The sequence below is a fragment of the Apis mellifera genome, linkage group LG10 (genome assembly GCF_003254395.2).
Source record: "Apis mellifera strain DH4 linkage group LG10, Amel_HAv3.1, whole genome shotgun sequence".
NCBI classification, from domain to species: domain Eukaryota; kingdom Metazoa; phylum Arthropoda; class Insecta; order Hymenoptera; family Apidae; genus Apis; species Apis mellifera.
The window spans coordinates 8,053,065-8,075,553 of NC_037647.1; the positions used below are offsets into that span (position 1 = coordinate 8,053,065).

General features: G+C 25.1%; 5 protein-coding genes across 10 annotated transcripts in view; 2 read left to right on the plus strand and 3 right to left on the minus strand.

The window, feature by feature from the left end:
• Positions 1-442: 442 nt before the first annotated feature.
• LOC551666 (double-stranded RNA-binding protein Staufen homolog 2) lies at positions 443-6,903 on the minus strand. Of its 5 annotated transcripts, none has more exons than XM_016914377.2 (10): positions 6,712-6,903; positions 6,117-6,193; positions 5,675-5,895; positions 5,067-5,609; positions 4,773-4,981; positions 4,384-4,716; positions 3,759-4,287; positions 3,370-3,578; positions 3,036-3,216; positions 443-681 (listed from the first exon to the last, which is right to left on the minus strand). In XM_016914377.2, exons 2-10 carry the CDS (start codon positions 6,170-6,172, stop codon positions 668-670), a joined length of 2,295 nt encoding a protein of 764 aa, XP_016769866.1. In that variant the 5' UTR covers positions 6,173-6,193; positions 6,712-6,903; the 3' UTR covers positions 443-667. The 5 variants fall into 5 exon arrangements, with proteins under 5 accessions (XP_016769866.1, XP_003250468.1, XP_016769865.1 ...); XM_003250420.4 differs by having other exon boundaries at positions 443-2,526; XM_016914376.2 differs by having other exon boundaries at positions 2,966-3,216.
• A 3,619-nt stretch (positions 6,904-10,522) lies between these two features.
• On the minus strand, positions 10,523-16,073 carry LOC411711 (integrator complex subunit 6). Its single transcript, XM_395179.6, is given in 10 exon segments — positions 10,523-11,077; positions 11,181-11,262; positions 11,264-11,916; positions 12,020-12,353; positions 12,467-12,742; positions 12,819-13,543; positions 13,629-13,809; positions 13,902-14,141; positions 15,476-15,553; positions 15,714-16,073. Coding segments are annotated over 10 exon segments (2,895 nt in total). The 5' UTR covers positions 15,831-16,073; the 3' UTR covers positions 10,523-10,868.
• Positions 16,074-17,350: 1,277 nt separating this feature from the next.
• LOC551610 (deoxyribodipyrimidine photo-lyase) lies at positions 17,351-19,788 on the plus strand. Of its 2 annotated transcripts, XM_006564447.3 has the most exons (7): positions 17,356-17,646; positions 17,723-17,849; positions 17,910-18,059; positions 18,159-18,238; positions 18,306-18,856; positions 18,922-19,163; positions 19,261-19,788. In XM_006564447.3, exons 1-7 carry the CDS (start codon positions 17,572-17,574, stop codon positions 19,419-19,421), a joined length of 1,386 nt encoding a protein of 461 aa, XP_006564510.1. In that variant the 5' UTR covers positions 17,356-17,571; the 3' UTR covers positions 19,422-19,788. The 2 variants fall into 2 exon arrangements, with proteins under 2 accessions (XP_006564509.1, XP_006564510.1); XM_006564446.3 differs by having other exon boundaries at positions 17,351-17,646; positions 17,910-18,238.
• LOC412233 (pseudouridine-metabolizing bifunctional protein C1861.05) overlaps positions 19,459-22,489 on the minus strand; it is a 31,800-nt gene continuing 28,769 nt past the window's right edge. The window contains exons 9-10 of the mRNA XM_026443421.1: positions 19,857-20,101; positions 19,459-19,787 (exon numbers count right to left, since the gene is read on the minus strand). Coding sequence (XP_026299206.1) covers positions 19,482-19,787; positions 19,857-20,101 — 551 coding nt within the window. The 3' untranslated portion in view covers positions 19,459-19,481. The remainder of the gene's footprint in view (positions 19,788-19,856; positions 20,102-22,489) is intronic.
• On the plus strand, positions 20,559-21,637 carry LOC727266. The gene is made up of 2 exons (XM_001122976.5): positions 20,559-20,827; positions 20,939-21,637. The coding sequence occupies exons 1-2, from the start codon at positions 20,692-20,694 to the stop codon at positions 21,439-21,441; spliced, it is 639 nt and encodes a 212-aa protein (XP_001122976.1). The 5' UTR covers positions 20,559-20,691; the 3' UTR covers positions 21,442-21,637.

The window sequence follows — 22,489 nt, forward strand, 5'->3', positions numbered from 1 at the left end:
ATAAATTTTTTAATTATTCTAATATAAATTGACAAATTGTTTTAATTATTGAAAATATTAAAAATATTGAAATTTTTGTGCATTTATGTATCAATAAATGAAACACAAAATATGTACTACGATATGATTTAATAATAATCAGATATATTAATTTTCATGTACCAATAGTATAACTGTCCAATAATTACAGATTTTAAAGAAAAGCGTTACTTGCAAAATAAGTATTTAGAATGATCTTTTATTCTAATGCATCCGCGTTATCTCTCAGAATCACATTTATTTTTTGTATTTCGTCGAGATATTTCCATTTTATATATCTTAATAATTAATACTTTATTTACTTATTGTTACCACTATAACTATTGTATTACAGTTTACGCGGATAAAATAGGTCCTGCAACAGGGGTACATTTTCGTAGGATTCATGTTTCTTTTTTTTTTCTTTTTTTTTTTTTTTTTTTTTTTTTTTTTTTTTTTTTTTTTTTTTTTTTTACCGAAATAATTATGTGAAAGAATCTTATCATGACTCGTTTTCCTTGTTTCTTTTATTTGGAACACTGAATCCCACGTGAAGAAGGAAGGCCCACCTATGAAGCGATATCTCAGAAAAAGGAACATTCATTAACTCGTCCTCGAGTGACCTATAAATTATTCGGAAGGTTTCGCATTACGAAAGGTTATCTGAAAGAAAAAAGTATTATAAATGATAGAAGCAATCCTTTTTTTCTATCTCCGTCATACGGAGCATATTACATATTGTGAAAAATTAATCGTATTGAAACATTACTTGTGTATGTTTTTTTTTTTAAGATTCATTAATATTTAAGAAACCCCTATAAAATGATACGATGAGAATAATGAATATAAGATAAGTCTTTATGCGAGAAATATAATATTATATTTTCTTTGTTCTTATATAGATAGAACGTTTATTATTCGACATTATCTTCATTCATTATTGGATATTTTTTGTATCAACTTAATAGTTTATCATTATAAACTTTTGGCAATAAGACAAAATTTGACAACGTTGTTTCTTAATGTTGTTTTATCATTTTTCGTTATGATTAAGTTAAATATATTTTTTTAATAATTATGACTCAACGAGGCAAATTTTGAATTATTACCATCTTATTTGTAATTTCCAATACATCCAGATTTATTTACGTTTTAGATAATGGATGTATGAAAATTTGAATGTCCTCTACTTCTCAATATCTTGTAAAACACGAATAACCCCAGAATGCTTCTAGGCCCCATAGAAAAGCAAATTGGGGCAATAATATGAATATATCACATTACCTTTTTTTAATTTTACAAATTTGAAAACGGAAACTTGTAGAATATCCGAATACGTTTAAAGAGTCCCCAACCAATTGTCAAATCTTTTGCATTTATTATTGCTTATCTGTAATTAATCTTGTAAACCAGTATAATAATAATATTGATTTAATAAAGCAATAGAAATTCCTAAATATTTTCTTTCATTTGCGTGAATGTTATGATCATAAAAAAACTGATTTCTCAGTTGGAGACACTTAATACACATAAATCCTTAAAATTTCTAATCGAAAAAATACACTTATTTTGATTGTTATATACAATTTCAAAATTAATGATTATTAAGAATCCCGCTTTGCTCAACAAAACGGTAAAAGATTTTTGTATGAAATAAGATGAATCTACCAAAATTATTTTTAGATCTATATAAATGAAGACTCATAAAATTGTTTCATTGATTTGTACGCGATCATAATAGGTAATAAGACATAACAGACATTTTATTCGCAAGAATAAGAGAAAGCCAAGGATTAAATAGAGAAATTAGGAGATGGCCGCATTTCATCTCAGATTTCAATATTTTTCGCTTAACATTTCTATAATGTTTTCATGATCATAAACCACATCTCTCTGGAAAATGACCATTTTATTCATGATGTTTAAACATTTTATGTTTATTGATTGTGGTCCTATCAATGAAATTGTTATAATAAATATAATAGAATCAATAAACCACTGTTAGGATCACAATCTTGATCAAGCACCAATAACACTTATTATTTCATGATGCAATTACATATTTAAGTGTAGAAAACATGATTTAAATTATATTATTTATTTATGTATTAATGTTTACACTTTATCATACTTATAATTGTTATAGATATCCATTAAAGTTTATTACAAACAATCGATTTTTATTGTATAATATAAAAAAAATAGAAAAGAAAAAGAAAAAAAGTAGAAAAGAAAAAGAAAAAAAGAAAGATATTTCTTTGTTATTTATCATTTATCATTTATTGGTGCTTGAGCAATTTTTGTTGCGATTAAGGCACTGCAAAAGATTGATCCTTCATAAAAAGCTACTGATCTTCAAAATCCGCGATCCGTTAAGTTAAAGAAGCAATGGCGTAATGTATGAAGATCGAGAGTCATCGGTGATTCAATATTGAAGTTACCATGTAATAAGGCCCAGAGAGATAGATCGAGAAGACTCATTTTCCCTCCGATTACTTCATTCAACAACTGTAATATATGTAAATATATTAATAAAAATAGAACACATGATTAATATTATGTAAAAAATAATTGGAAGAGGATACATAAAAGCAACATATATATTAAAAATAAAAACTTGCATTCCTAAATAATAAAAAGTATTATAAACATATAATAATGAAACAGAACATTGACTTCTGTATCTGTCTATCTGTAATAAATTAAGGAGAATTCAATTAAATCATTATTCTTAAAAATTATTTAATTTCAATATAGAGGTTTAATATTAATATATACAAATTAATATCAAACCTATAAATGAAATCATTTGGTTGTATAAAATTTTCTTTCTAACATATATTGTTCTCATCAATGACTTTATGAAATATCCTTAAATTAATTTTCCTTTGCAATGCCTTAAAAGGGCAATGTAAACTTATCTAAGTCTTAAATACTATATAATTACTTATCAATAGCTCCATCCATTATATTGTTTTTAACTTGAATGCTAATGTGTATTCCATCTCCAGACGCACCTTTATCTTTTTTTGTTTGTGAGTTGGATGCATTATCGAGACCCAGCTTACTTAAAGTACATAAAGCTTTCAATGCTGCTTCATTACGACTCGCAGTTCTCGTTGGCCCATTACCATGACAAACTTGTGGTGGATCTGTACTTAATGTTACAAGTGATAGATATTCTTTATTCACTGCTCCCTAGAAACAATATTATTAATTAATTATTAATTTATTGTTTCATATTATTTATTTTTTTTCTTTATATATAAAATATTATTTTTGATATTTTAATACTATGTATGATTATATATGTATTATTTATAAATATATATTTTAAAGATTTTAATTTACCTTTGGAAAATCATTAAATTCCACGCTGAAGTTAAATAATTGAGAGAGATATTTTAATTGATCTTTGGGAGAAACAGTAGGTGGATTTTGTTGCTGTTGTCCTCGTAATTCTTCGGCAACAATTTGTACACTAGGTCCGCTGCCTAATTTAGATTCCTGACCTCCATCCACTAATAAAAGTCCAGGTACTAACTGACGTCCAATAGTTCCTGATTAATATTAATAATCATAATAACATTAATATAACAATAAATTTTTAAAATATTCATATATAATAAATTATGTCATTTTTAAATTTAAAAAATTTGCTTTTTATAATTTACATAGAAACAGCATAGCAATTTTTATTAGGCATAAATTAATTTTCATTTACATTAAATTAATCTTACCTCCTACTGGTGGATGAGATTGAGTTTCATTAATTTGTTCATCTTCTAAAAATGTGACTTTCCTAGGTTTTTGTTCAGTATTTTCACTTTCTCCTGTTTTAATTGATGGCTTAGTAGGTTGTGGTTGAGGCTTACTGTAACCTAATTGTGCTAAAAGAGCCTCTGCCGCAGCTCTTTTAGCTAATTTTTTATTTGGACCAATTCCTTGAGCAGAATGCTGTCCCATAGTAACTTCCATAACGAATTCTTTTCGCCTTGGTGCTCCTTTTTCTTCAATTAAATTATAGACGGGTTCCTTTTCTCGTTTAGCTTGTTGTATTTGATCCAATCGCGAAACAGGATTAACTTCTTCTGCAGCATCAGATTCAGAGCGTGGTTCTTGATAAACTTTTATAAGATTTCGCGACTTCTTTTTTGTTGCCGGTGGTTTACGTTTTACTCGAACAAGACGATTTTGTATAGTTTCTGGCAACGGAGGTAGACGATTGAGTTCTTCTAACATGAATTCAGCTGCATGTTTCTTTGATACCTACATATTTAATCATAAATATTAAATTTAATATACTTTATGTTGTAAAAAAAATAAAATTAAATTAAAGAAAAACAATATTATATTTATACTTACTTTTTTTGAAGGTCCTTCTCCTAATGTAACTTTATCTCCAACAGTGCATTTTGTTCTGAATGTTCGAATATGAGGTTTACCAATTTCTGATACAACTTCAAAACTAACAGGTAAACCACGTTTTAATGCTTTCTCATGAACTAAAGATACAGGACTTTTCAATTCAGCAATTGGATCTTTAGCTTCACCTAATGTACCGTTTTCACCAGTGTTACAATTTACTACTTCTTCCGGTAATGGTAATTGGCGTAATTGTTCTAAAGCTTTACTCGCCGCATCATGTCGCGCTGCTTGACCTGTCAGACCTCTACCAATAAATTCACGTTCTCCTACCTATAAATTAATATATGTAATAAAATTTTATATTGGAATTTTCAGTATTTCTTTACCTTTAAGGATACAAGATATAATTGAGGTTCTGCATGAAAACCACGATTATAAGTAGGAAAACGTGGATTAAATATTCGAGGAAAATGTCCTAAACTATTTGTAACATATTGTTGTAATCCTGCTGGTGGGGCTTGTCTAAAAGTATAGACTGTAGCTTCTCCTCTCTTCATAGCCAAAGCATTTAATTCAACAGTTGGAGGTAAATTTCCTATAATGAAAAATATAAATTTTATAATATTTATACTATTTATATTCTTCATTTAAGATAAATACAATAATGCATTTTTTTTTACCAGGACCACTAAAACATTTTCCTGGATGTCCAGCTCTCATCGTCTTTGTAGGTTTCGGCGGAGGCCGTTGATACCAAGTTTTTGTTAATGCTTCAGTAGCAGCGCTATGCTGAGCTTTTTTTATGCTAGGACCCTCAGCAACATATTCTTCCTCTCCTAATTTTAGTGTTACTGTAAATCGTTTTTTGTGCGCTGGTCCTTGTTCGTTAGTCAATCTGTATTGATGCTGAATTTTATTAAAACGTGCTAATTCATTCAATAAGCACATTGGTGTTTTTTCTTTCATGTTTGCCAAAGCTGAATCAGTCACATTAATATGATTTTGAGTAGGTGGACTCTGATCTCTGGACTCTCCATTCTTTGTTTCATTTGTAGCAGGTTTATTTGATTCTATGCTTTGTGGTTGTTGAATATGTTGTGGAGGCGGAGGATTTCGTTGATTATTTTGTTGTTGTGAATATTGTGGTGGTGGTACATTAGGATTTTGTAGAGTCACAGAAACAGTATTTGTCTGATCCTTTAGACTGACGCTAACCATGGTGCCTAAAAAAAAAAAATCACAATTAATTTTCTAATCACACAAATAATTTATTAATATGTTATAATACCATTTAAAATACCATTCGTATTATGTGCATTCATGCCCATCAACATTGGTTGTCTTGGATTTCCATGTGGTGGACCAGGGTGTTGCATATGATGAATATGTTGTTGATGGGGGGGCATGGACAGTATTTGTTGATGTGGATTCCGATGCGATAACGGATGCTGAGGCTGATGTAAAGGGGCCATATTTGCCTGTTGCATAGGACGCATCGGACCACCCATTCTAATAAAGTATTAAATAAAATAAATACAAATATATTACTTTTCATTTTGAATAATAATATAAATATATTTATAAATAATATAAATATTATATAAATGTTATATAATTATTATATATTGTTACATATAAAATAACTTAACTATATAATTAATTACAAATCTAAATATATTTATATGTAAATTATAAAAAAAAACTTTATAATTACAATAATTATAACAAACCTATTATGATCTCGAAGTTGGTTTTGCATTGCGTGATGTTGATGGCGTAACATCATGTAAAAATAGTGATGCAAAACCTAAAATTAATAAAAATATTAATAAAAATAAGTGAGATATTATAAAAAAAATTACTGAAAAAAAAAATTAAACTTATTAAAAAAAGTTTAGATTCTATTGTAATTTGATACACTAAAATTTATAGTGAAATTTTCTTGTAATGAATATTCTAATAAAAAAAAAAAAATATTAATTTATTAATATAATAAATATTAAATATTATAAGATAATTTATACTTAAATAATAAAAATATGATTTTTAACAAAATATTTTGTTATTTATGTTAAACCAATATATTTTTAAAAATTGACATAATTTTAAAAACAATAACTAAGTTACATATGTATTTGACAGTAGTTGCAAACATATATTATATCATGCATATTATGAATTGAATTTAAATAATTCATTTGGAATTAGTACATATAACAACTTAATCATAGAAGAAGAATTTCTATTCTCTAAATGAACTAGTCAATAGGTAATGGGCTTGGCCCGGCTATTTGGCAGCGGAACTATGCGGTTGAATTTTCTTACCGAAGTTTGTTCTATTTCACGAAAATTTTCAGATTATTCAACAGCGAAATTTCCTGCGAAACAGATCTGCCACTTAAGGGAACACTGCCAGGCCCTTTATGCGGCTATTGGCAAACAGTAAAGAAAATCGTCTGTAGACTAAAATGCGGCCATTTTGATGTGAGCCTCTCGGCCACCGTCTCTCATCCCTTCCAAAGGATATCCTACTTGCCGATTTTTTTAAAAGTCTATAATATCGATTATAATTATCGATACTTCTCGTTTTTTTAAATTATAAGTTTTTAATTATTTTTGCACATTATTTATTGTTTATTCATGAATTATAACAATAAATAAATATTTTTATTCAACACATTAATTTAATTACTAATATTTATTATTATCAATAAAGTTGTTTAAGAATAGTATAAAGATAATATCATATCATAGATTCAAATTTTAAAATTAAAATAACGGAAATAATGATTATTTACTTTCATGTTATTAATTGAGATTTAATCAATGCTATTATTAATATGTATATATATTTAAATTTAATTAATATTTCAGGAGAAAATAAATTTATAATAAAGTCAGTTTCATATGTTACTAATTTCATGTAAAACAGCATAATTAAATACTTCAAATGAGAATGCTTCATATAGAAATATCAATTTTATATATATATATTTTCTATTATAAATACACAATCTATTCATTTACCAAAAATAATATTTTCTATTAACTTTTTTTTAAATATTAAAACAAATGTTAAAATATCAATGTTTCTTTTATTGAATAAAATTGAATAATGTAACATATATATAACATATACTATAAATTTTGATTGAATATACAATAAATTTTTATTTTTAAACGAAAAGAACTTATATAATTATATAATATATAAAATAAGATTGTGTAAAATATAAATTATTTAATTAATAATTATTTAAGATAAAATTTAATTGATCCTTTTACAAAAAGTGATCTATATATTGTGATGTATAAACTATTAGTTTTTATATTTTTTTTATGTAAATTATTCTTATTTATCTTATTTTAAATTAGAATGAAAATTAAATTTATAATATTGATAATTATAATTTAGAATTTATTATTTATATAATATGAATACGTGAATATATATGAACACAACCTATATATTCTATAATTTTTTTTACATCTTTTAAATATTTAAAAATGAATTTTATATATTATATTTTATATTTATATTAAATAAATTTAAAATACTTAATTTATCATACTTAATTTAGATGAAAATAACAAACCATAATATGTTTTAATTTTTTCGATTTATTTTTTTAAACTTCAAATTTCTTTATCTTTAAATATAAACGTAAAAATGAAACAATTTTTCCAATATATATTTTGTTAATAATAATCATTCATATATGCTTATTTACAATAATATTGTACAATAACAGATATATTAATATGTTAGATACAAGAAAAGATAAATAATTAAATATATTTTGAAAAATGCAATAAAAAAAAATATATATTTTATATATAAATATAAAATATTACAATATGAATTGAACTTAGAGGTACATTGAAGATATGCCTAGAAAAAAAATTATCTTAATTTAATGGATTGTAGGGCATAAAGAATTATGAACACTAATATTTTTCTAGTCTTTTCTTTCAAAGTATATAATTTAGTCTTTTTTTTTAATGTGCAAAAGTATTAAATTTATAATCTTATATTTTTTCACAAATTCATTTTTTGTGAAAAAAATTACAAACAAATATTTGTTTACAAACTTACAAGATGCATTATCTTAATCAAAATAGTACACAGTATTTTTTTACAGTTTTGACATTTATAATTATTTTCAATTAATCTGTTTCAATAAATATTAATACATTAAAAAATTACAATTTTTTAAACAAAAATTTCATAATTATATTATTTATTCTATTATAGTTTTTCTTATCAACTACTAATTCATTATAGAATCGCACTTTGTGTTATATTCATTCAACTTTCTTATTAATTTCTCTTTGGAGCCAATAAGCGTGTAGCATCATTGTCTTCAAGACTCAGCTAAGCTCCATTATTATAAAATAATTTATTAAACATTTAACGGTTTTAATTAATAAATACTATTTGAAATACAATTTCACTACTAAATTTACAAAGAGCAGAATATAGATATTTAGTGTCCCTGTAAAAAATTTCAGGTTGATTATCTTACTTTAAAAATATTTAAATATAAAAGGGCAATAATTATAATCTTCATATCAAAATGTATTTGGAAAATAAAAAAAACAAACCCTTTTATATTTAAATTTGATTAATTAGTGATATAGATGATATGTTGTAATATATTAATATATCTCATAAAAATTCTTTCTATTTTCATATAAATAATGGCGATGATTAAAAAGTAGTTGAAATTGCTTTATATATTTTTAGTATAGATATAATATTCATGATTTAATTAATTCATCAATAGGTAAGATAATCTTCCTGATTATTTAATTTAGGACAATCTACTTAATATTTGGTCAAATCACTATTATTCCTTATAGATAGCAACAAGTGATTTTGACATTAATTATTTATATAAATTATTGTTAATATAATTTTTTAACTCACTTCTATTCAATATAAAAGAATTATGAAATTTAATAATAAAGTTTATTTATATTATTTTAAATGTAAGTGACTTTTCTTTTTTTTAAGTTTTCTTAATATATTGTTTCTATTTTATAATAATTACTGAAACAAAATTATTGAAGTGAGTTAAAAATAAATACAATTTTTTTATGCTAATTTTCAATAGCATTAGGCACTGTCAACCCTTCACTAAAAATATTTTAGTAAATTCAGTTCTTGATAAAATTAGAAAATCCAATTCTCTTATGATAATTTTCACTCACAAACAACATGCATTCAATATAAAAAAAAATATTTATCATGATGAAACAATTTCTATTTTCATAATATTTTAATTTAACAAATTACATGATAAAATAGTATATTTTTTCTACTTACAAAATTTAAATGTTTACAACTTCTTTCTAAACAGAAGATATGTATTAAATTTTTAAATTTATTTTTTCATTTTAAAACAGATTCAAAATTTAATTTTTATAATATTAACAACATTCATAACTAAACTTACAAATCATATTATACTTTAATGAATTTACTTTTTATCTACATTTATATGCTAGATCACAATACTGTACACTAAAATTTTTGTAAAAAAAAAAAAAAAAAAAAAAAAAAAAAAAAAAAGAAAAGAAAAACATAATTAAAGAAAACATTTCTGTTTTAATTTATTAAAAATCTTAGTAGAGTTGGCAGAATTATGTTATTCAATTGTTGAAAGTTGTACTTTTTCAGGATGCTATTTACATCAATTTATTTAAAAAGTAGCAGAATTTAGAAATTGAGCTATATATATATATATATAGCAATTGTGTGTATATGTATATATATATATATATATATATATACATACATACATACATACATGTACATACAATTGCTAATTATTATTCCCGAGAGTATCTCAAATGCCTGCATTCGAGATTGAAGATTTATATAATTGCTTTTTTTTTATGGAAAAAAGATATAATAGAATTTTCTATAAATAATATATTTTTCTATAATCAAATATCAAAACCAAGAATTAAAAAATTATCATATCTTATATTATACATTGGCAATTATTTTATAATCAATTTATATTAAAGATATTAAATAATTAAATAGAAAAATATTAAATATAAAATTATGAGTATTCAATATAAGAAATTTTTTATATTGCAAGATATGAACCATAAAAATCATATATTTATGAATTTATTAGATTTTTGCTGAGAAAATTTTATTGTCGCAACACATTTTCTGATTTTTCACAAAAAATGAAACATATTTCTACCAACTGTACAGTAACAAAACGAGAAAAAACGAGAAAAAAGGAGTATGAAAATCATATCTCCTTGGTTGACAGAATGCTATTTTGTTTCATTAGATTTAACAATTATTATCACTTCGCGCCTTGGCAACATACATTCTTAAACACTAATACGTTCATCGCTTTATAGATGTACGACTTGCTTTTTATATCTTGTATCCCTTTTATACTTTCTGCATTATTCAGTGAATTCTTATTTTTCTTATCAAAATAATGCCCCAATTAACTTATTTTTGTGGCACCATTGTGATTTACTTTATGATTTATAGTCCAGTTATCTTCTTGTACAGTTTTCAAATATTCTTCTAATAATGATGCCAAATTACGTCTTTTAAATCGTAATGATTCTTTTACAATATCTCGCAAAAATGCAAGTCGTATATCTAGAGTTCCTTGAATTTGGTGTAAATGTGAAAATAGTGTTGCATAATCTGAAACAAGATTATAATTATTGATATTGATTGTTTTATATAGATTTCTTTTTTCATAGACTATAGATATATTAAAAAAACAGAAATATCCATTTCAACTTACTTGTACCTCTTCTTCGTACTTCTTTGTATACAAGTTCTCGAACAGACAAATTGTGCCTTCTAATATCTTCCAATTCTTTTTTTTGTTAAAACTTTATCTTTTTCTATTTTTTCGTGTTTTTCTTCAACATGATTAGACAATCGTTCATCAATCAAATTTTCAACTTTCACACTATTTTCAACACAATCATTAGGAGGTAGTTTGTTACACTCATTCTTAACACTTTCTGGCTTTTCAGTTTTCACTTCGCTTTTAGATGTATCAACATTATTAATTATCGGTGTTAAAGTTGGTGGTGCATCCATGTGATTATTAGTATGTTCTACTGGAATTGGTTCAAAAACTGGTATCGTTGGCATTTCTGCAAGGCCATTTACTAATTTTTCTGGCGAATTTATATATGATATATTTGATACAGTAGATGAAGAATTCAATGTATTCGATGAATTTGACTCGGCAGTCGGAGTTACTTGATTTTTCGTATCATCAACCCATGGTATCGGCGAACTTGGTGGAGTATTCGTAGGTGTATATGACGGTCTCCGAATTATTACATCTTTAGGAATTGGACCTGGTTTACGTTTATTTGGTGGTGGTTTTGAAGTTAGAGATCCTCCTCCATCTGATGTAGGTAAAGTACGTTTAAGACCGCCTTTAGAAGTTGAAGATGTTGCTCCAACCATATCAATATCTGCTTCATCTACCATCATTCTTTTATCTATTTTGAATGGATTACCTGAAATTTAATCATGAAAAATTAGATATTCCTTCAATGTAAATTTATAATAATATATATTTTTTTTAAATCAAAACAATTAATTAATCTCTTAAATAATTACCAAACATATGTTGTCTAACTGGAGCACTTTCTATTTCTCTTAATGGTGGAGTCATACGTTTCAAATATTCTTGATAATTTCCCATTTGTGCCAAGGGCATTGAATGAACATAATCATCATCAAATAACTTTGTGTGTAATAATCCAGGTTGTAGAAAATTAGCACGCATTCTAACAACTTGATCTAACAGAGATTTTCGCGGAACATCGAATGCATTCCTATAACTATGCGCCCCACGTTGTTGGTTTCTAACTAATCCAACTACAAAACCACCAAATTCATTTAATTGATCCCTCAATCCTGTAAATTTGTCTTGTAATAGTGGATGTGATACCTATTGAATTAGAAAATAAGATTAATTATATATGATATAATAATAAATATATAAAATTAATTATATAATTTTTATTATGAATGATAATTTTGAGATAGATAGAAAATATTTACCAAATCTTTTTTTAATGGAGTTCTAGGAGTAACTCTTACTCCCTCTGTTACTGTTGTTGTACTACCATTTACTAAATTTTTTGTCATATTGGCAGTAGCAAGTTGTTTGGAAAGAACCTCATTACAAAGTCTATCAAATTCAATTTTAGCTTGATTTTTTAATCGTTTTAAATAATTTAAGACACTGTATGATAATGAATTATCCATATTATCGGGTATTAATGTTTGTGCTAATGGTGCAGGTGCACCCATTCTAGTTAAAGCTCTCCTAAGAGACTACAAATTAAAAATAGAATTACTCAAATTTAATAATAAAAGAATTACATATTTTGATAATAAATTAAGAACTTACCGCTGCATAATAAGTAGGCATTGTTCTCATGTAATTCTGAAATTGTGTTCGCCATTCATTTGTTGGTTTCAATCTATGTACTTTAAACAATTCTTCCAATAAAGGTAAAAGTACTGGATAGTTATAAGGCATAACAAATAAATTTACGCATGTTAAATTAGTGCTTGCTTTTAAATACCCAAATGGATGACCAACATCACTTGATTTATAAGAATTAGCCACAAAAACTTGCCAACAAATTGTTGGTTGCTTTCTGGCTAATATATATTGTGTCAATGGACTTGGTTCTAATTCATATTTATCAAATGGAAGATTTTCTATTACCATAGGCTCTTGACTGGTACAAGTAAATTTTACATTTGGATGTGCTGATCTAGGTGGCAAAGAACTAGCGCTTAAATCAGGCCAAAAACTTTCAGGAATCGGCCAAAATCCAACTGCAAAACCTTTCTGAGCAGATCGTGGAACATAAATCAATCTTCTGCAAGAATGCCATGCAGTATTTCCTGGTACTGTTGGATTAGGAGGATACGTTCGTGTTCCGTTCGTTGCAGTATTTTCATCTTCATTTTCATCATCGTCTACATGTTGCGTTTCGTTATTTAATGGCGGAGGATCTGGACCAATTTTTTCAAAATTTATTACTACGCCAGATTGAACTTTTTGTACCAAAGAGTCTATACATTGCATCATCATTCTAAAAGATGTTATACAATATGAACGACCTACAATAAATAATAAATTTTTTATATCAGTATATTTTTATAAACAAACTAGAATAAATTATATGATGAAAATACTTGTTTCTACCTCCAGTAACTTCACACATAGCATCTATTGGAGATGAATCACTTGCCACTAATCCTGTATCTCTCTCAACAGCTGGAGTTCCAGATAAGCGAAGTACCAAAGAAAATAATCTTTGATCCCATCTAAATGGTTCTTTTGTAAGCTCAGATCCAGGTATAGGAGAATGCATTGGCAATGTGAACTACAACAGTAATTTCCATAATTGTTTAACCATTTTTTTAAAAAAAAAAATTAAAAGATTACTTTTATTTTATAATTAGTTATAAAAGTTACATCTTGATTAACTCCACTATTAGTTGTATATTTTCCTCCATCTGTAATCACAACAATTACTGATGGTTCTAAATAAAAAGGACACCTCCCCTGTCCATATGTGTCTATTCCAGTTTGCATTCGATTTATATTCAAAACATCCAAAGCATGTTTTAAAGCAGCACCTAATGTTGTCAATCCAACACATTGTAAATTTTTAAGCTCATTCATAAAAGTAGCTAAATTTTCTTTCCATCCAGCCTAGAAAGATAAAAATATTTGTTTAGTTATTTAAAAGCAAGAATAAAAATCATTATTTCTTATTTTTTATTTAGAAAATTAATACTAATCTTAAATACATTTTTTCAATATAAATAATTATTAAAAATTATAAATTATAATTAATTATTAAAAATTATAAATATATAAATAATTAAATATATATAATATAAATAATTATTAAAAAGATATTTTATTGAATTATTATTTATATTAAAATTTTAACTTTTGCAAATTTTTTATTTGTAAAACTAAAATGATAAAGTTAATAATTCAAGAAAAATGCAAAATTGTAGCTTGTTACAATTTAAGTTTTGTCATTAAAATTAATTCTGCAATAATGAAGAAAAAGATAGAGATTGTAATAATAAAATTCTCTATATGATATTATGTATTTAGATAATAAAGAATACTTAATTGTAATTACAATACTTGTTTATTTTATTGAAAATTTTCTTAATTTTTTATTATATCAAAAATATTAAATTATATTAATTTTTAATTCATTGTAATTCTTTATTATCTCAGGATCCATTATGAAAAATATGAAAAATTTGTTTTATTTCTTTATCATTATCAAATTGACAATATCTTAATCCTTATAATAATTTTCAATTATGGATTATCCTTAACTCATATTCAATTTTGAAAAAAAAATTTCTTCAATTCTCTTTCAATTTATAAGTATATTTAACATAATATAAAATTAAATAACATTATTAAATCACATAACATAATTAAATTAAAATATTATTGAAAAAAAAAATTAATGAAAAAATTTATTTTAGAATAAAAATAACGAAAAATAATATAATATATTTTTAAATTTTATAAATTTAAAAATAAAAACAAATAAATTTATTATATTAAAGAAATTGTATATTTTAATTTCATAAATTTGGCGCGCACAAAACCATGAGAACCTCGTGGGTAGGTTCCCCCACCTACGTATAGCTACCCACAATGCTGCTCTTCCGTAACCGAGGACGGAAGATACGGCAAGTGCACGCTGCACTTTGCTGCCTTTTTATTGAATATCAATTATTCAATCGAAGGGAGCTAATAACACAACAATTTTGCATAAATAATAGTAACATAAGACAATGAATTATGAATGTAATTAAAAATTGAAAAAATATTTAAGAAAAAACATAGCATTAAAGAAAACTTACATGGGATTCTATACATAATAACTAACATGGAATAAACGTATGCGTGTAAGAGACAGAGATCTTAGAAACGAGAGAAAGGGAAAAGGACAATAAATGCAAAAGATGCGAATATATAAAAGCAAATGAAATATAAAGAAAACATACCTTAATATTCTGAGGCGGATCTTCGAAGGTCAGAAGCATGTAACGATCTCCACGACTCTCTGGTGATCTTTGTCTTACCTAAAAAAAAGAGAAAGATTAAATAATTAAGAAATGAATTAAAGGGAAATAAAAGAAAATATGTTTTACATATTGCTCTTTTTAGTAATGATACAAACTAACGATTAGCTAGTAACCACAATTGAATTTCCCGGTCGGGAAAGCTGTTTGACTAGCGTACCTTCACGAAAGTCTCCACGGCGCTCTTGGCTACATCTAAAAGCGTGGGTCGCCCGCCCAAATATGCCCTCTGATTCATGGAGGCCGACGTGTCGATCAAAAAGACTATTATGGTCATCTTCGCGAGTCGAACCCGCTCGTTCTCGAGGTCGTAACTGCGGCCCGAGACCTCCCGTAGTCAGAACTAGCTAGCTAAGAGCTCTACGACGGCGTGGCGCATAGCTGCTTCGACCATTGAACGCTCCCGAATACGCTCTCCGAAAAACTTCTTTTATCGTAACGGCGCCCGCTTCGCTCTTACTCTCTTTCGATCTCTCTCTTTCTTTTCTTTCTACTTCTTTTTTCCTCTTCCTATATATATATATATATATATATATATATATATATATATATATACTATCTGTATACGTATGTGTATGTATATATATATATTAATATATATACATATATATATTTTTTTTCTTTTTCTACACCGAACTGAATCTACTGCTATGTCGCGCGCTTCTGGTGCCTGGTGAACAGCAGCAGAGGATAGTAAGTAGCTGAAACGCAGACACGAGAACGCAAGTCGTGAATCGGACAAGTCCGTCTGCCAGTCTGTCCGCTTGTTCTCGTTCGTTCCGTCCCTCTCTTCTTTTCCTATTCTCACCCTTTCTTTATCTTTCTCTTCTTTTCTTTATCTTTCTTTCCTTGCTTGGTATCCTTTGTCTTCTCACGAAAAGTTTCTATCGTTTTCAATCCTTCATCTTTTTCTTACACCGGTATATACATTTATCCTTCTTTACCTATCGTTCTTTCTTACTCTTTCAATTTAATGAGAACAAACTTAACCTTCTCTCTCGACGTTTCATTCGTCTCTGTTGACGGTAGTTTCATCCTGCTCGTGGTTACATTGCGTCGTGAACCACGTGATCTTATAGAGTTTCTTTCTATTGGTCAATCCCTCTCTACCTAGTTTTCGTTTCTGCTGCTGAAATGCATCGCGTTTCTACGTTGTGTGCGTGCATGTCGAGATGCTGTTTACTTCTGTGAATTCTCGGTTTCTATACATTTTATATATTCACGATCTTCATAACGAAGTAAAGCTAGGTTTAACTTTAATTTGTCAGTGGATAGATATGTGTATACAAGATTGAAGATAATTAATAAGTAACCTATTTATTTTATTTCATTAGCAAAATTTTAAGTTATTTTGAATGTATGTTTCTTATTTTGTTATAATTAATATTTTGATGCGTTGCATAATGTATATAATATTATATATTGTCATATATTGTAATAAATTTTGTTTTAATTATATCAAATAAATTAATGCATGGTATGTTTACATGAAATAGGAAAGATATGAGCAGATAATTATATATAGTTATTTGATGATATATAAAAAATGTATTGTATATATTATAAAGAAAATAAATTATGAATTATACATATATTGAAAAATTTTTCATTTATTCATTTGCATTTTCTTGTTGCATTTTAATATTCTAATGTTTTATATAATTTGCATTTTAATAATTTAATGTTTTATGTAATTTGCATTTTAATGTTTAATGAGTATCATATAATAATGTGAATTATGATTTTTAATCTTAATTTGCATTTCGTCATATACATAAAATTTAATGAATATAACTTATCTGATTTAAGGAAATAACCAATCAGAAACTTTGGTATAGACTGTGATATGGCGGGTTTTTAATATTAAATTAACGCATTATATCGAATGTGCTTTACGAATATATAATGTGAGAAATTTGTGTTGCGTAGTGTGAATTAATAATTATTAACTTTTATAAGAAATTTACGAAAAAGTTATTTTTTAATATTATATAATATAAATAAAATTTTATGAAAATATGGAAGAATTGAATCCATTTAAACGTAGAAAAGTTTTTGATCTTTTAAAAAAATTTGAAGATAATAGAAAAAATGTAAATTTTTATATTATTATTCTTTTTTAATTAATTACATATTTGTTTAAATATTTTATTTTTCAATGTATTTTAGACATCTGAATCTATCATGACATTTAAGTTTAATAAAAAACGTATTAAACGTTTAAATAATTTAAATGATATCAAGGAAAATTGCAATGGTATTTTGTATTGGATGTTTCGCGATATTAGGATACAAGGTATATATGCTATATATTAATAATATTTTCAGTATTAAAAAGAATTCTAAATATTTTTAGATAATTGGGCATTACTTTTTGCTCAAAAAGCAGCTTTAAAAAATAATGTACCACTTCATATATGTTTTTGCTTAATATCAAACTTTCTTAATGCTTCTATAAGATATTATAAATTTCTTCTGAAAGGATTAGAAGAAATCGAAAAAGAATGTAAAAAATTAAATATAAATTTTCATCTTTTACATGGTGAACCAAATATAAATATTCTTAAATTTATAAAAATATATAATATGGGAGCTATTATTACAGATTTTTATCCATTAAAATTACCTATGTTGTGGATTGATAATGTGAAAAAAAATCTTCCTAAAGATATTCCTATTTGTCAAGTAAATATTATTCTAATTATTATAATTATATAATTAATAATACTTAATATATATATATCTTTTAAAGGTAGATGCTCATAATATTGTGCCTTGTTGGTATGCATCATCAAAGCAAGAATTTGCTGCTAAAACAATTAGAAATAAAATAAATACAAAACTAGAGGAATTTTTAACAGAATTTCCACCTGTTATAAAACATCCATATACAACAAAAGAAAAGTTTGAAAAAAATAATTGGAAAATAGCTTTACAAAATGTAGAAGTAGACAAGTCAGTAAAAGAAATTACATGGGCTAAGCCAGGATATGAAAATGGTATTAAGGAACTTGAAAATTTCTTACAGAATCGTTTAAAAAAATATGGAGATGAACGTAATAATCCTTTATCAAATGCCATTAGCAATTTATCACCTTGGTTTCATTTTGGCATGATCTCAGTACAACGTTGTATTTTGGAAATAAAAGAGTATAAAAAATTATATAAAAAGTCAGTTGAGTCCTTTATGGAAGAAGCTATTATTAGAAAAGAACTTAGTGATAATTTTTGCTTTTATAATGAAAAATATGATCTAATTGAAGGTGCCTATCCTTGGGCTATAGAAACATTAAATAAGCATCGGTAATTTATTTCATTTATTATAAATTATATTATACATATTGCTATTAAGATTTTATTACATATAGGAAGGATAAAAGAAAATATATATATTTTTTAAATCATTTGGAAAATTCAGAAACTCATGATGATTTGTGGAATGCATGTCAAAATCAAATGGTAACAATAGGAAAGATGCATGGGTTTTTAAGAATGTATTGGGCAAAGAAAATATTAGAATGGACTGAAACTCCTGAAATTGCTTTAAAATGGGCCAATTATTTAAATAATAAGTATAGTATAGATGGTTGTGATCCTAATGGTTATGTAGGTTAGTTTTATATGTATTATATCTTATATTAATTTTTATATTTTACTTACGTGAAGATTGTTTTACATTAAAAAATATGTTTTATTTGTTTTTTTAGGTTGTATGTGGTCTATCTGTGGTGTCCATGATCATGGTTGGCCAGAAAGAGATATATTTGGAAAAATTAGATATATGAATTATGAAGGCTGTAAACGAAAATTTAACATTGCTGAATTTGTTATGAAATGGGGGAAAAAAAAAACTAATGAACTTATATAAAAATATAATTATTAATTTTTATTTTATTTTACTTATATTTAATTTATTACAAATTACTTATTAATATTTTGTATCATTACATAATAATGAAAGTGAAGCAGGAACTGCATCTAATGAAGTTAAGGAAAGTGCTGCAGCCTTTAAAGCTAAAGAGAGACAGCTAATTTCATCTAAATTTTTATGAATTCCATAAATTATTCCAGAAGTGAGACAATCACCACAACCACTTACATTAAACGTTTCATTTGGATCATCAGAAACATAAGATAAAGGTGGATATAAACGAGAAGTGATGGACATATTATGGACAATTAATTTACCTTTTTTATCATAAAAAGGATCATTTCCTAAGGCTTTACGAACAACCTATAATAAATTATTTTAATTATTAAATTCTATATTTACATTATACGAAATTTACAATTAAATATTTACCAAAACTCCATGTGATCCTAATGTACATATAATCACTGGAATAAATTTAGCTATTTGTTCTGCAATTGATTTTATTTCTTCTAAGTCCACAGTTAATTTATTATCAGGTACAGGTATACCAAGATATTTTCCAATGACTAATAGCTCATTTCTGTTTGGTGATATAAAATGCAAAACATTTTGCCATTGTAACTTTGCTTCAAATATCTTCATTGCTTTTTTTACATCCGTAGGTTCATACCAAACTAAAAAAACGAATGCTTTTAATTTTTGTCGTTCAATTTATAAATAATAATTATATAAATTTATTTATATAATTATTTATTAAATATATTTATATTATTTATTATATAAATATTTTTATTATATTATATAAATAATAATTAAACAATAATTTATAAGTGTATATATATATATTATATTTATTTATTATATTATATTATATTATATATTTATTATATTATATATATATAAATAATTAAATTATACTAATAATTATTTTATGCAATATATTATATATATATTTTATATGTATATTTTTATTATAGAATAAATAAATTGTACAAATTAGTATAATTTAATTTTAAAATAATATTTAAATAATGGCGCTAAAATTAAATGTATTGTCTACAACATGGAGCGCTGTTAAAGCATTAAAAATTCTTCGTACAAATGGACATCTATTAACCTTTTATTTCATTGAGTATATACTTAGTATATTTATAGTAGATACATAACCATACATTATAACCGAAATAAAAAAATAATATTTTTATTATATATAAACATTAAATTAAAAGAATTATTTGTGATATTGTTAAAAAACTAAATAGTAATGGGTAAAACTCGAAACGGAAAAGCAGCTGTTATTTGCACAGCAATTGCATTTCTTTTAATTGTAATTGCATTCACCACACCCAATTGGCTTGAAACAGACGGAAAATTGGAAAATCCAAAGTTTATAAAAATCGGTAATTTAATTAAAAATATTTTTATATTATTTATGTTATTATTATTATTATTATTGTTATTTCATATTATTTTCATATTTATATTGTCTTATAATATATTTTTTGTTTTAGGTTTATGGCAAGTGTGCTTTAATGGATTTGAACATCCACATCACTTATATGACACTAAATTTTATGGTTGTTGGTGGGTGTTTGAAGAAGAATATTATATAATTCATGATATACTTTTGCCTAATTTTTTTGTTGCAACACAATTCTTTTTCACATTGTGTCTGACTTTATTATTAATAGGAGGTTTTTTAACCATATTATATACATGTTGCTCAAAACACCATGATAAATATCAGTTACTACTATGGACAATTGGTGGAAACTTGGTATTAGGTGGAATATGTGGTATTATTGCAGTTATAATATTTGGTGCACGAGGTGACGGTAGAGATTGGATGCCTAATTGGGAACATAATGATATTAGCTGGTCTTATGCATTAGCTGTACTTGGTAGCTTTATTTTGGTTGTAGCAGGTATATTGTTCTTGATTGAAGGTCGTAGACATAGAAAGAAACAAGAAAGAATATTAAATGAAGAACAAAAAACACATACAACTATTTAAATAATGTCTTTATCAATAAAGAATGCAAATGAATGATAAATTATTTATGATATTGAAAATTTATATATAGCTCTTTTCTGAGATTATTTTGTGTATCATTTACACAAACTTTTTGAAGACTCTATATATTTTAATATTTATAGTGATTATTTTCAAAATATTATATAAAAAAATTCCTTTCAAACTTATAAATATAATGACTTCTTGAGAAAAGTAAAGAATAATAATTAAAAAAATATTTTATACATTTTTATAATATGTTTCATGTATAATATATATATATATTGTGCATTTATTATTTTATAGAATAATTAATGATAATAAATCCGTCCATATAAATCGGAGATCTTATAAGAAAGTTAAGAGTTTGTAAATATAGTATTAATTATCTAATTGAATTTTAATTATATGACCTTAGTATGAACAAATATTTTATACATTTGTTGGATTATTTTATATTGGAAATTGTATGAAAAGTTAAAAGAAATAAAATAACTTGTTTAAAAGATTTTTTATTTCTTTTTTTATATTTATCTAATTTTTTTCTACAAAAACGTTTCTTTGTTATTTTTTTGTAGTTATTTGATAAATAATTAATAATAAATAATTGTTTATCATTGAAATTCATAGAAAAATAATTATAAAGAAAACACGCTAAGATTGTGACCCATTTTACTATCGAAACAAATAATTCAATGTGAGTTACGACTAAGATTGCGTGCACGAAGATCGATGTCAGGTGTAAGTCGTTGACCTACTTTAGTCCCTATTTTAATCAACAACTTTTATAATTTCGCATACTATATTATATCTAAAAAATGTATTAATATCAATTTCGTTTTATCTTATGATATTTAATATTTAATATTTTAATAAATCATGTAAATTGTAATTCAATTAATAAATTAATCCATAAAACATATCAATTTTGGAATCTTGATTAAAGATGGTAAATATGAATCAATAAATATATAAATTTATTATAAATTTATATCAGATTTTCTTGAAATTTTTTAGTATTTTCAAAAATATATTTGAAAATTATATA

Bases quoted from the DNA above. Each gene is read 5' to 3' on its own strand.
- LOC551666 (XM_006564450.3), bottom strand. From the start codon at position 6,172: ATGATGTTACGCCATCAACATCACGCAATGCAAAACCAACTTCGAGAT. The intron at 5,610-5,674 runs GTATTATAACAT...TTTTTTTTTTAG, and splicing joins TACGAATGGTATTTTAAATG to GCACCATGGTTAGCGTCAGT. The intron at 4,717-4,772 runs GTAAAGAAATAC...ATTAATTTATAG, and splicing joins TATATCTTGTATCCTTAAAG to GTAGGAGAACGTGAATTTAT.
- LOC551610 (XM_006564446.3), top strand. From the start codon at position 17,572: ATGGAAGAATTGAATCCATTTAAACGTAGAAAAGTTTTTGATCTTTTA. The intron at 18,239-18,305 runs GTAAATATTATT...TATCTTTTAAAG, and splicing joins AAGATATTCCTATTTGTCAA to GTAGATGCTCATAATATTGT. The intron at 19,164-19,260 runs GTTAGTTTTATA...TTGTTTTTTTAG, and splicing joins TGATCCTAATGGTTATGTAG to GTTGTATGTGGTCTATCTGT.
- LOC727266 (XM_001122976.5), top strand. From the start codon at position 20,692: ATGGGTAAAACTCGAAACGGAAAAGCAGCTGTTATTTGCACAGCAATT. The intron at 20,828-20,938 runs GTAATTTAATTA...TTTTTGTTTTAG, and splicing joins TCCAAAGTTTATAAAAATCG to GTTTATGGCAAGTGTGCTTT.